Source organism: Megalobrama amblycephala, linkage group LG21 (assembly GCF_018812025.1).
Source record: "Megalobrama amblycephala isolate DHTTF-2021 linkage group LG21, ASM1881202v1, whole genome shotgun sequence".
NCBI lineage: Eukaryota > Metazoa > Chordata > Actinopteri > Cypriniformes > Xenocyprididae > Megalobrama > Megalobrama amblycephala.
The window spans coordinates 9,369,610-9,383,274 of record NC_063064.1 but is presented as its reverse complement, the minus strand read 5'-3'; the positions used below and the strand labels follow the sequence as shown (position 1 = coordinate 9,383,274).

At 37.9% G+C, this 13,665-nt stretch overlaps 1 protein-coding gene across 4 annotated transcripts in view; it reads left to right on the top strand.

The window, feature by feature from the left end:
- The window catches only part of LOC125257086 (spermatogenesis-associated protein 16-like), an 89,561-nt gene extending 76,175 nt beyond the window's left edge, over window positions 1-13,386 (top strand). Inside the window, exon 10 of one of the 4 annotated variants that reach the window (XM_048173523.1) lies at window positions 12,822-13,386. In XM_048173523.1, coding sequence (XP_048029480.1) covers window positions 12,822-13,061 — 240 coding nt within the window. In that variant the 3' untranslated portion in view covers window positions 13,062-13,386. The remainder of the gene's footprint in view (window positions 1-12,821) is intronic. The other 3 variants (XM_048173524.1, XM_048173521.1, XM_048173522.1) reach the window with 3 other exon arrangements.
- The last annotated feature ends 279 nt before the right edge of the window (window positions 13,387-13,665 follow it).

Here is a 13,665-nt window from a genome sequence, read left to right as displayed (position 1 = left end):
AATGACAGCGTGTGTAGATTGGGCACAAATGCCACTCAGTGCCCAGCGCACACGCATTGTTCCATACGCACACTCTTCAGAATTCAAAAAAGACATTTGATACACTAAATCTGAAGGGTAAAATTCATTTTCCGAGGTGGTCTTCAGGGCCTGTGGAGACTTCTTGGCAGGACTGTCATCTCTATTATGGTTAACAAAGTCGTGTGAACTTCAAAATGGCACTTTTGATGTGGGCAGTTCTTTAATTCTCGTCTATAAATGAATTTCCCCTGGTAATTAGCCTGGCTCAGGTTATTCAAATTGCTACTGAGAGTAGGAAATGAAGCCAGGAGCCTGGGAAGAGCAGAATTAAGCCCTAGAATCATGATTCATATTTCATAAAACACGCTGAGCCTTTTGAAATGTTGTTCTGAAGCACCATGGAAACTATTGGCAGTGTATGCTCGCCTGTTTACCGCCTTGTGCCTGAATGAATCGAATCTACCTCCCAAGGGAAGTTTGGGTAAACTTTGAAGGCTACAGTATAGTAGATTCAAAAAAGGTAGTTCCTCTCAGGGATTCATGGGTGTACTAAAATCTGTAGTTATTGAGTGGAATTTTTATGCTTAAAGCTTGATAATGAATCTAGTTAGTGCTTAGGAGGTGCTCAGGTTGGAGATCAGGTTCCCAGAGAAGGTTACAAAAATGTCAAAATATATGCAGTAGAATATGATGCCATGCTCGAGGGCTTCTGTCTGTAATCAATAACTACATAATCTCTATATCAGATTTGAGCGGTGCAGTTATCAGATTATGGTGATGTGCAGTAAATGTTTTATTTCTATTGATGCATAACTTCCCAGTATTATTATTGTTAACTAACTAAATTAACTGAAATAAAGTAAAGTAAAGCTGAAATGGTAACACTTTACTTGAAGGGGTGTGCATAAGACTGACATGACACCTTCATAATCTTGACATGACACGTGTCATGAATATGAAGGAGGTTTTATGCATGTTTATGACAACTGTCATTAAATGTCATTCGCTCAATTATGTCATTTTTAATGCAAAGATGACATTGTTTGAGATGTCTTTGTTACGACAACTTGACATAAACCAATACATCATAACCTGTCATAAACATGACATAGCAGATTAATTATCAAACTTAAAAAACTACTTAGCTTTATGGGTTAACATTACATTACATTATTTTGGTAACACTTCAGCCGTTTGAACAAATCGTTTGAATGAATGACTAGGACAGTCACTTGCCGCCACCTGCTAGTGGTTCAGTTTCATGTTTAAATTTTCCCAACATTTCTTATTTGTATATTCAAAATATTTAAAGCATTATTTAATGCAGTTGTAATTTTTCAGTGTAAATTATTTAATTTGATTCGTAACAGTCCTGCTTTATTTTTCTTATTGAATTTATTGATCAAATGTAAAAAAAGAAAAAAGAAATAAAAGATGAAGCATGTAATAAGATTAGGGGAAAAAAATGCCCTTGGGGTAAATATGCACAAATATGCAGATATAAATATGCAAAAGCTGATGGAACACTGTTGAGAATATAGCTTCAGAATAAATTATATTTACACCAAAATAACTCAATTTTTTTCCAGACAAGCAACTTTTTTGTTTGGACAAGTGACCAATTTACTTGCCCAAAGGACAAGCACATGACAAGGCTTAATGTCGACCCTGTATTTTGTATTGATATGCTCTCCTTTAGGCCTACAGAAAGATTTTACTGTTATCAGATGTAGCTTTGCACACTGCCAGCATCTAGAATTATTTTGATCTGCATTTTAGTGTTCATAGCAGAGGGCTCTGTTGACTTATTTTTTACAGTTTGTCAATTGATAAGATTTTGTAGGCTTTGCATACACATGTGCTCTCCTCGAAAGTCATGTTGTTCTCTGAGAACTGAGCTGGTGTAGGTGGTCCACCAGAACTCCCACTACCCATGCTGGTTCCAGTCCCTCCTTCCACCCGGGTTTGCACCAATGTAACACAGTTGGTATGTACGGGAAGAAGGAGGCGGGAACCGGCGAACATTCAACATAACTAAAATAAAGAGCAAAATGAAATAATGCCGGCACACAAACATAATAAAACATAAAATAAAGTCCAGGCCTGGTCCTCTCTCATCCTTCACTGTCGTCGCTCCTCCTTTTATGCTCCCAGAGCTCCTCCGTGAGAGACTCCAGGCCGGTGCGCCTCGCAGGTGATGCTCGTTATCACTTGCATCACCGGCCTTGCGCAGTTCCCTCACGGCTCTTGCCTGCCCTGCTCGTCACATAGTTCTTGTATGAATTTCTTTGTTCTGCTGAACAGAAAAAAAAAAAAGATATTTGGTAGAATGTCAGTAACCAAACAGATCTCGCCATTGCCTACCATAGTATTTATTTTTCCTACTGTGGTATTAAATGGGGGCGAGATCTGTTTGGTTACTGACATTCTTCCAAATATCTTTCTTTGTGTTCAGCAGAACAAAGAAATTCATACAGGCTTGGAACTACTTGAGGATGAGTAAATGACAGAAGTTTCATTTTTGGTCAAACTATTCCTTTAAGCTGGTGACCAACAATTCTGAATTTTTCAAGTGGCCAAACACACCTGATTCAGGTCATCAGCTCATTAGTAGAGGCTCCAAGGCCTGAAATGGGTGTTTCAGTTAAGCCAGGAACAGTTGTTTCAGAGGTTATTAACTATGCTGGGGTTTCATTTTAGTGGTGGAATGGAGGATGTTGTTTTCAGGACAGTGGGGTTATGGGTTGGACTCGAGGGCTCCGTTCAGTCGGGGATTGTTGGGTCTAGAAAGGGAATGTGTTGTCTGGACCACGGCGGTGATGAATTACGCTGAGGAAGAAATGATGACACTCACACAGTCAAAGACAGTGCATCAGCGGGTCACTCGCTCTCAGCCACAGCAGCGCCTGTCGCCAGGGGTTACTGATGGACCCTTATTAATCACTCCATCAGCTGCCTGCACCTCAGAGCTGATCACATCACACACTGCTGCTAAAACACACACTCTTCTTTAAAGCCCACACTCTCTGGTGGACGTGACCTTTCACTCCAGATCTGTCTCATACATCATCCAGCCAGCATTAGGGACAAAGGGAGTGAGGGAGGAAGAGAGGGCAACGGGCAGAGATGAGGCCGTCCTGCAGCCGGTGATGTTTAAATACTAAATCCAGGGGCAGGGGAAAGACATTTCTGGCACAGCCATGGAGTTCATCAGTGTAATTGCTCAAGGGCAAGACCTCTGGAGGGATGGCTGGTTTAGAAGAAGGTTGCAATTGTGTGTTTTCTTTCTAAGATGAAAGATACTGCTCTGTAAAAGCAACAAGCCATGTTTTCACACACAACATTCATGTCTCAAATCATTACTGCAATAGAAACCAGAAATCAGGTGAACTGGATTTTAGTGCTGGGAAATAACTATAAAAATTGTATTATAAAAGTTGCTATTTATTTTTAGATATAATAATAATAATAAACATTTAAAAAAAAAATGTAAATTGCACATAAGGCAGGTTTCGCTTTAACTTCTAAATCTAATTATAAAAGGTAATTTTCTACTCCAATTCATTTATTAAATATTTTATTTTTACAGCGGCTGCCATAACTTGTTTTCATGACAAATTCATTTAAACACATTAAATGATCAAGATATTACTAACAGTTTAAGTAAATATAATGAATAGGCTAATATGCATATACGAAATGCTCCTCTCTAGAGTTCCTTCTATAGCAAACGAACATGCTGTCGACACTAAATACCTGAGGTAAATGTAATGCTACATGAGATGTTATTTTCAAGCTCTTCTATTGATTTCTTTCCACAGTTGAAACACTGGTTGATAGACATGTAAACATATCGAGCGACTGTCTCTTCTTCTGCTCTATTTACTGGTAGAAAACAGCGTTGCATTAACGCGTGCGCCCCCTTCTGGATTAGAGTTTGAATCGCCTGTGACTGACACCGTGTCTACACTGGACGCAAGCGGCGCGACATGACACGTCAAAAGGCAATAGAACCCATTATAATGTGATATTGTCTACACTGGATGCGGCGCGATGCAATGCAACACAATCAAATTCCCCCCAAATTCTATTTCTGACGTAGTCCAAGTGCTTTGCAATGTCGGTTTGTCGCGTTCAGTCTAGACAGCTTTTAGCTGTTGCGGCGCAATGCGACGTGACAATGGTCGCGTCTGGTGTTGACATGGTGTGACTGTATTCGTCGTGTAACTCCATGAACCTGAACCATGGCATCCATACCATACCGTATGGTTTGGGATGAATACATGTACCGTTACACCCTAATATATATAACATGGTCTGTCAGATATGCGATTCTGATTGGCCAGAAGGTGTGCATTCAAACCGCGTAACGTACATGTAGTTTGATTACCGTTCTTGTCAGTGTTGGCAAGTAACCATAGTATAAGCAGGATAATCCACGGCTAGGTGTGCATTAAACAATTTTAATGCACTTTGCGGAGACAAACAATCTCCGCTTCCCCTCGGGTGGTTTCTTTACCTCCACATTATGCATTAAAATTGTGTAATGCACACCTAGCCGTTGATTATCAAGCTTTAAAATTAAAATGAAAGTTATGAATAAAAATTTAAAATATTAATAAATACTATAGTAGTATATAAATAATACTAAAAAGAACTCTGCCAAACTGACAAAATTTCCTCCATGTTTGATTCTCAGACATAAATACAAAGTGTCTTTAAAAACAAATTAATATTGAATATATTATAAATCTTTAAATCCCAGCACTATCACAGTTTCTTTTTTCTTTATAGAACAGATCAGAACCCAGACAGGAATCAGAGATCAGAGGCATGTGAAAGAGATACAAATCTGTGGGTGTTGTATTTTCTCTTCTGTGTAGCATGTGGTCCTCTGCTTCAATCTCCCAATTTTGAAGTTTTTAATCTTAAACTAAACATTGAGGAACCATGTTTTTGAAATAAAGTCACTGGATAAATCTCCATCTAGGGGTCTCTAGAGAGACCAGGCCAAAAGATTAACAGTTGCCAACCCAGCGCTCAACAAGGATCCGAGCCCAAGGGGAAATTCTGTTATCAAATACTGAATGAAGACTGATATCTCAGCATACATACATACAGTCTTGGACATGGATTCCTTTTGTTAATCTCCACGACGTGATCCATCTGCCCTTAGAAGATAAAAATACCATCATAGCAACAGTACCATACAGTGGCCTGACATAAATGAGAACGACTGATTTACCAGATGCAAAATTTTAGAAAAAGTAACTTGAGAATTTTTTTCGTGTAGTGAAAAACTGCAGTGAAAAAAAAAAATGAACTGCTTCACATAAAGGCATAAAAAGCCTTAATAAACTTCATATGCAGCTCAAGTGCTTCCCAGCCCTTCATTTCCTTCAAATTATTGAGTAGTTAATTTATGAAGCTCGGCAGCAGGTTCTCAGAAATACACCAGCAGCAGGTTTCATTTCCAACCCCTATTTGTTCTAAATGAATCAAAGGAGCATTAACTGATACATTCTGATGAGTGCTGGTGTTCTCATATTGTGGCCGTACATGTATTGATTTGGCTGTTTGTTTTTGGAGAGTCATTAGATGCTGTGTTTCGGGCTGTTTTTTTCCACCACACTAGTTTAAGTGCACTCGTTCCTGCCCCAGCACACGGGCGTCTTCACATGTATGAGCATAAGCTACATGCTCTTAGTTCGTTTCATTCTCTGCCAGCTGCCATCCCATCTATTTCTGACTCCTCCCACGAGAGGGAGAATAGATATGAGTAATCGTTTCTACATTAAGTCTGCGCTTTGGTGCTTGTCGATTCACTTTGAGAGCAGAGAACAATCCGACTTCTGAAAAGACCTCGCAGACGTGTGACCTTTGACCTCCCAAGATGAAAAACTTCAGGAAGCCTGATCTCCTTAGTATACATAGGTATTCATACATAATGTCCACACATATATTTTTTTTATGTTAGGACATACTGTGAACACAAGGACAATATGGATATAAGTGGGTCACTGACAAATAAGGTTTAAAAAAAAAAAAAAAAAAAAAAACATAATTGAGATATCATCATTAATTTTGCAGTTTTATTACATGTTAACAATGAGATTATGTGGTTTTTATAATCAATTAACACTGCTTTTGTCATGTTTTACAAGATTGACAAAATTTGTCATCAAAAAAGTCATTCGGTTTAACCAAAATTTCGCTTTTACCGAATGACACTTTTGGTTATACCGAATGACAATATTTTCAAAAAATGCTTAGAGGCTGATATCTAGCTGGATATCTAGTTAGCTAGCTAGCAAAAGGACAATCAAACATTTTATATTTAGTACAAGTTTTTAAAATATTACAACATTTTCCATGTTTTATAGCAGTTGTTAAAATAGTTCAAATAGAGTTAATTTGCTTCACGACCATGTGGTCCTTTGCAGGCGTCTGAATGATGTCACATCCTTTCACATGATACTGACCGCATGACTTGATCCAAAATGGTCCCTTTATATTGGTTACTCCGAATGACATCAATGAAATTCATTTTTCTGGACATTCTTTCTCATAACAAAGCAATGACTTCTACACATAATTTTAATACCATTTTGCATATATGTTGATATTTGATGTTATAAAATCATGCCAGAATAAAAAATATATAAATGTATTACATTATAAGATATTTTAATCAAAAATGAAATGGCTGTATTGGCCATTGGACGATTAAACTGAATGACCATTTGAATTGACACTTCAAAATCTTAAAAAATACATTTATATGTAGCAAAATATAATTAAAGGGCACCTATTATGCCCCTTTTTTACAAGATGTAATATTGGCCTTGGGTGTCCCCAGAATGTATTTGTGAAGTTTCAGCACAAAATACCCCACAGTTAATTTATTATAACTATTTGAAAATGTCATTTTTGGGGCCTGTTTTAAAAAGAGCTGTTTTGGTGTGTACCACCTTAAATATAAATGAGCTGCATATCCCCGCCCTGCCTTTGGATGAGGGCGTAACTTGCATACCTATGGCAATAAACAGTTGGTAGAAGCAGAATGGCTGAGAGTGAGAGACCCGCTGTTTTGTATGGCATTCAGCCGTACATGTTTGAACCGGAATCAGACCCAGATGATGAAGAGACTCCGGCAGAAGAAACACAATTGAGAATGGAGCAGGACGTCTCTGAATGGTTATTTGATACATTTATGTACTTATAGAGTTTTAATTGCGTCTCCTTTGCAATTATGGATGTGCAACACACACACACACACACTGTGATAACGTTCGCGCAATTTTTTGAAACTACAAACACAAATACTGTGATAACGTTTGCTAAGTAAACATACACAGTTTTTAATACAATATCTTTAAAATATATATATATACACGTGTGGATACACACTATACAAACAAGGTTTAAATTATATACACAGACATTCTACGACGACAACAACTTTAGACGCATTTGTTATTGAACTGGCTGACATCGACTGAAATGACTATTTGCTCAAAAAACATTAAATACACTTACTTCTTCTGGAGGTGACGTTGGATCGCGAACAGTAGGCAACGATCCACACTTGAGGATTAACTTTGAAGCAAGACCTGCTTTGAATTGACCCTCGTTCTCAAAACAGTCAGTCAAAAAATGATTCACGCAAACATAAACGTATTTTGGAATTTTGAGTGGCGCCTTTCCTTCGTAAATAAAATCCATCCACTGCGTTTTCAGTGGCTCTGATGTCGGAAGTAAGTGAAAACTACTATATTCATTATTACATCCCACAACAGAACACTTTCTTAGGAGACATTACCGGCTGTCGTTGAAACAATGGAGGATGGTTGACAGATCACCGAGGTCGGGGTCTATGCCAAAACCAGATTGTCAATCAAACCACGTGGGTGGGGCTTAGCGCAATTCTACGTCACAGTGAGAGCAATCTTAGAACAGGGCGTTCTGAGACAGTGCTTATGAATTATTGAGATTGTAAAAAAACCACTGGGTGGATTTTTCTCATTCTAGGGTGGTTTTGCTCACACACTGCCAACACACATTTATGGTCAAACACCATGTAAAAGTGAATTTTGCATAATAGGTGCCCTTTAAAACCTTTTAGATTTGATAAAAGAGATCCAGTTGTACTACCTCACATACTTTGGGTGTCATATCTTTGTTTTTTATTATTATTAAGGCCTTTGGACTAAAAAAATGACCCGTCATGTCATTGACCCAAGTACAAAATAGATGTATTAATAGCAAATAAAATGTAAAAGTGGATGGATGGATGGATGAATGGATGGATGGATGGATGGATGGATGGATGGATGCATGGATGGATGGATGGATTCATGGATGGATGGATGGATGGATTCATGGATGGATGGATGGAAATTAGTTATTTTAAACAAGTTGAATCCGGCACCACAAAACACAACAGTATATGTTGCTTTTTTATTGAAAAGGGTGAGGTGGTGACAGAAAATCTGAAGCAGCATATACTGAATCCAAAATGTGCTTTTTGAAAGGCCAGTCAATAGAGAAAATCTTTACCATTATTAGAAAGTCACTTTGCTAAAGCAATTGTCTGATTTAATTTGCTCGCGTCAGATAACAAACAGCGAGGTATTTTCATTCAGTCTATTTAAACCTGTTTCATCAAAATGGCTTGAACTGCCAAAGTCAGATTTTCACTCGCACTCAGTGGATTTTCAACCTTTAGTGCAGACAGCCTAATGCACAGAAATGGCAGAAATACACCTATCACAATTGTTGCAAATAATGTATCACATGCTCAAAAGCTGATTGCTGATTCCTGCGAAAAGCCACAGAAAAAAAAAAAAAAAAACATGCAATGATTTTCTTAGCCATAACTACATCAAAATAAAAAAAATGATTTTATATTTTTATATTCAAATGCTTAAAAAGCAACATAGCAATTTTGGCTCTGGCAACTTAGGGACCAAACTAGTGAATAAGTGTCCAACTATGTAAACAGTTAAAAGGCCAGTAAAGGCCAGCAGGACTGACAGTCTGACTGCATAATGAGCTTTACTGTATTCTGAGGGAGAGAATGGACTCTTTGATCAGGGCTCTGTTTCCTCTCTGCCAAGAAGGCCTTTTGTTTTGGGGACTGAATGATGGGTGCTGACAGGTTTGATAGGCATTTTGACAGCTCTCGTATCGGCTGCTGAATGCCTGAGTGGTAGCAGAAGCAATAAGCCAAGACTTGCACATAAACACACAAAACCCAACAGATATGCACAGTAATGGAGAGCTAATTGTTGCTGGGATAGAGCTGAATCTGTCTGTTTATGAGTGGGTGGCCGGCCCATGTGCCCATTACTCACTCTGAGTCGGACACACGGACCGAGAGCGAGAAGGAAAGAGAAAATGGAAGTGTATTTGAGTGAAAAAGTGAGCAAAAGGGGAGAGAGAATGCTTTTGAACGTGGAATGACTGTTCGGCCCTCTGCTGTGGAGCTTTCAGGCCGGTTCCCAGAGGAGAAAAAGGAAAAACCTTCCAAACAAACACACTTGGACTGAATTCATAAGCAAACACGACTCACCACCTACCCATAACTGCGTGTTTCTGAACTACTGAGCCTTTGACGCTCTCTCTCTCCCTCAACCTTGCTTTTCTTTCCCATATCCTAACTCACATCCCGTATTCACTTTCATATTTCACTCCCCCTCCTTCCCATTCTCCGAGAGCAGACATAATAAATTCTCACGCCCAGCCATCTACTCAGAAATGAGAGAGCGAAAGGGGAGCCACGTCCCTTTTTGTTTTTGAGGAGGTAATTAAGTCTCTAAGGGGTGGCAGGGGTTACTTTACAAGGTCTCAAAAACATGCTTCTGTGTTGATCTGCAACCTTCTCAAATGCAAAAGCTTGATAAAAATTATATGACATGTCCCTGTCCTCTGATAGCATGCGTTTGTGTATGTCTCAAAGCAAAGGTTCACCTAAAAATTACCATTAGTTTCCCTCATGTCATTCTTATAAGCTGGTGTGTGGTGGGAATTCTTGTGCAACATGTCTAAAGTGTTTTGAGTACCCAGAAAAATGCTATATAAATGTACAAATTATTATTATTATTAAACCAGGGGTGTCCAAACTCAACACAAATGCCTGGAAGTTTCTAGTATGCCTGGTAAGACCTTTATTAGCTGGTTTAGGTTGTTTAATTGGGGTTGGAGCTGAACTCTGTAGGACGGTGGCCCTCCAGGAGCAGGATTAGACACCCCTGTTCTAAACTCAACTTTTTCAGTAGAACAGAAAATGAGAAATGATGTTTACATTATTCTTGTGATGATTCTCATTACATCGTAAACAAACCTGTCACATAACCAAGCATGTGCTTCATGAAATTTAAAGGGGTCATGAATTGAGAAATCAACTTTTCCTTGAGCTTATGATATATAAGAGGTCATCGTACTATAAGAATATTGTAACGTAGGGGAAATTCCACTGGAGGCGAGCGTAGGTAGAACCCAAGTGCAGTTTTATTAGCAAGAATCCAAAATACCAACATAAACTTGGACTTGGACTTGGACTTGGACTTGGATTGACTTGGACTTGGACTTGGACTTGGACTTGGACTTGGACTTGGACTTGGACTTGGCTTGGATGTGCTTCATGAAATCCTGACACTACCAAGGGGTTACATTTAACAAAGCTAGACAAGATAACAATGGAACATGAGGGCTATAAATACAAGAACTGAATGAACACATGACTGAGACAACCAATGGGGAAGTGACACAAGGAACATGAGAACCAATGACCAAACAGAACTGAAAACCACATGACTATAAACAACCAATGAGATATGACAATGGACTAAGGGAGAACATGAGGAGCAAGGGAAACATGACACAAACAAGCAACATGAAACAAACTACAAAATAAAAGACATGAAATCAAAAACATGAACACAAACACCCGTGACAAATATCCTGTAAGTTTCAGAACTGAAAACTTCCTTGTCAGTCCAATAAAAGCTTTCACAACTGATCCTGGAATGTGTCTATCTATAGTTAGGTGAAACGCCACCTCCGCAGAAGAAATCAACACCTACTTCATCATTGCAACGTAACCTGTGCAACGTGTTAGTGAGATGAGGAGGACAGAAGAGCGATAAAGGACTAAAAAACACCATTACCTTTCAAAGGATCCTAATGCTAGAAATATGGTTATTTATTTTCAACAACGTGAATGTCTCAGTTGAGCTTTTATTTGTATTTGGCACATTTCACTGTGGATTATTTGGTAAATCAATCGCATTTTGGTGCAGACTTTGCAAACTGACTTTTAGGATATGGACTCGACAGTAATGCGACAACATGTAAGTAACTGTGTTAATTCTAATGCCTGATCTGATGTTTCATGTACAGTCAGATGTTCTTTGTCTATGTGTCAGAAAATCAAACCAGTGACTAAACGGTCAACTTCACATTGTTTCTCTTAGTAGGATGAAATTAATCTGTTATTTAAACGGTGATTAAATAAATTAATATTAATATTAGATAAATTATATATAGAAAACGATCAAAGAACGCTCCCTTTACAATCACTAGAGCTGTCAATCAAACAGCGTGCGCTGGAGCTGGTTTATCAGTGACTGAGTTCCTGAATCATGCCAAAACTCCAGTTTTATTCAACGAATCTCTTAGTTACATCGAGTTTGCACTGTTAGTTTTGATGAAGCATTCGTTAGTGTGCAATGACGAGATCACTGCTTTCATGCGCTTAACAACATGTCTGTGATCGGCTACAGTGTTCATCACTGCAACCTTTCATGCCACAATCTAAATGTATGCCTTTTATTTTTGATGTAAAAAGCCTACTAACATTATAAGTGCACCCCAGGAAACATTATAAAACATTAAAACAACACAGTTCATGACCCCTTTAAGTAAAAAGTATAGATTTTTTAAATCTATAAATTAATCTATAAATTAAAGTATGCATTTTTTTTTAAATAATCAAATGCAGTACAACCCGTATTGTATAAAAATGTAAAATGTAATAATATATATTTAAATTTAATTTGATAACATTTTATATTTTACAATAAATCTTTTGGGCTGAAACATTGAATTCTGCTGTAAGGAAAGCAAACCGTAAGTCCCTGGATTGGCAAGCTTCAAAAAGAACCAAAAACCATCATAAAAGTGCTACAAAAGCCATGACAGCTCTCAAATCTAATTTGTGCATTCGCATATTCAAACTTTGCATGTCAAGATTCCAGTTTGACATCAATGACAGCAGACACCATTGGTTTTTGCTTCATATAATCACCACATTTAAATATGCAAAATGCAAATGAGATATGAGAGTTTTGGAAAATGAAAAACAACTTGATACAATTTGTAAAAGCTACATTGTATGCTTTCAAAGGATGGCACATAATGAACCACCAAAAATATTTGGTGTAGAAACAATTTTCACTTAGAAATTGCTAGTTTCACAAATTATTACAAAGATATGGTAAGTAACACATTGAATTGAACATGACATTTTAAGTAGAAAGACTTAAAATCTTAGAAAGTGTAAAATGTTATATTTAAAAATATTACATATTTTTACAGCGCTCTTTCTCTCTCTCTCTTTTTGTGGGTTGTGGTTGGAGAGTTTGCCTGGTCACTATATGCTTTCAAAAAGATCAGCTATATTCTTCAAAATGTCTCTCAGAGTTCCATAAAAGAAAAGCATATGGATTTGGAACAACATGAGGGTGAGCAAATCATCATGTGTGGGTGATTTTTTTTTTTTTTTTTTTTTTGGACAGGTGGAAGCAGTGAAGGATATGATTTATCATTTAGAGGAGACCTATCTGAAGAAGAAGGCACTGAGAGCCACCAGACAGCAAAAGGCTAAAGAGAAGAAAGCCCTAAAAAAGACATCCCTCAGGAGTCCCGCCGCACCACTCCAGGGCGAACCAAAAGCAGTGGCCGATCCGCAGCCCAGTCATCCAATAAGTGAGCACCCTCTGCCACCCCACGAACACTTATCTTCTGCCAAGAAGTAGGACACTCCAAAAGGCCATTACTCCACCCTGACGGAAATAAATGGGCTTTGTGGGCGAACCATCATTCAGATCCGTCTTTTCTCAAACCATCCCACATTCATTTTACGACTCCCTCCTTGACACAAGAAAACCCCTTCCCCACATGACTGTACCATCTCCTGGATATCTACATTGGGTTGGCATGAATAAAAGAGCATAAGTAGCACTGAAAGGGGTCTGTTTCACTTATGTAACCATTCGTATAGAATATGGATGAATCTCATGAACACATTCATGGGCTATTTCACCCCAAATTCAATAGGAAAAAAGAAAGAAATTACTGTATATTTTGTTGAAGCCTGTTTTTAGTACCATTAATATTTCTTTTTTGACAATTAAGCTCATTTTCCGCCCAAATTCTCACTAACATAATGCATTTGAAATTTTACCTTTGAGTTTATTGTAATCATTCTTAATATTCTGAATGATGATCCTCATTACACTGTTAAAATGTTTTATATATACAGTGGGTATGGAAAGTATTCAGACCCCCTTACATTTTTCACTCTTTATTATATTGCAGCCATTTGCTAAAATCATTTAAGTTCATTTTTTTCCCTCATTA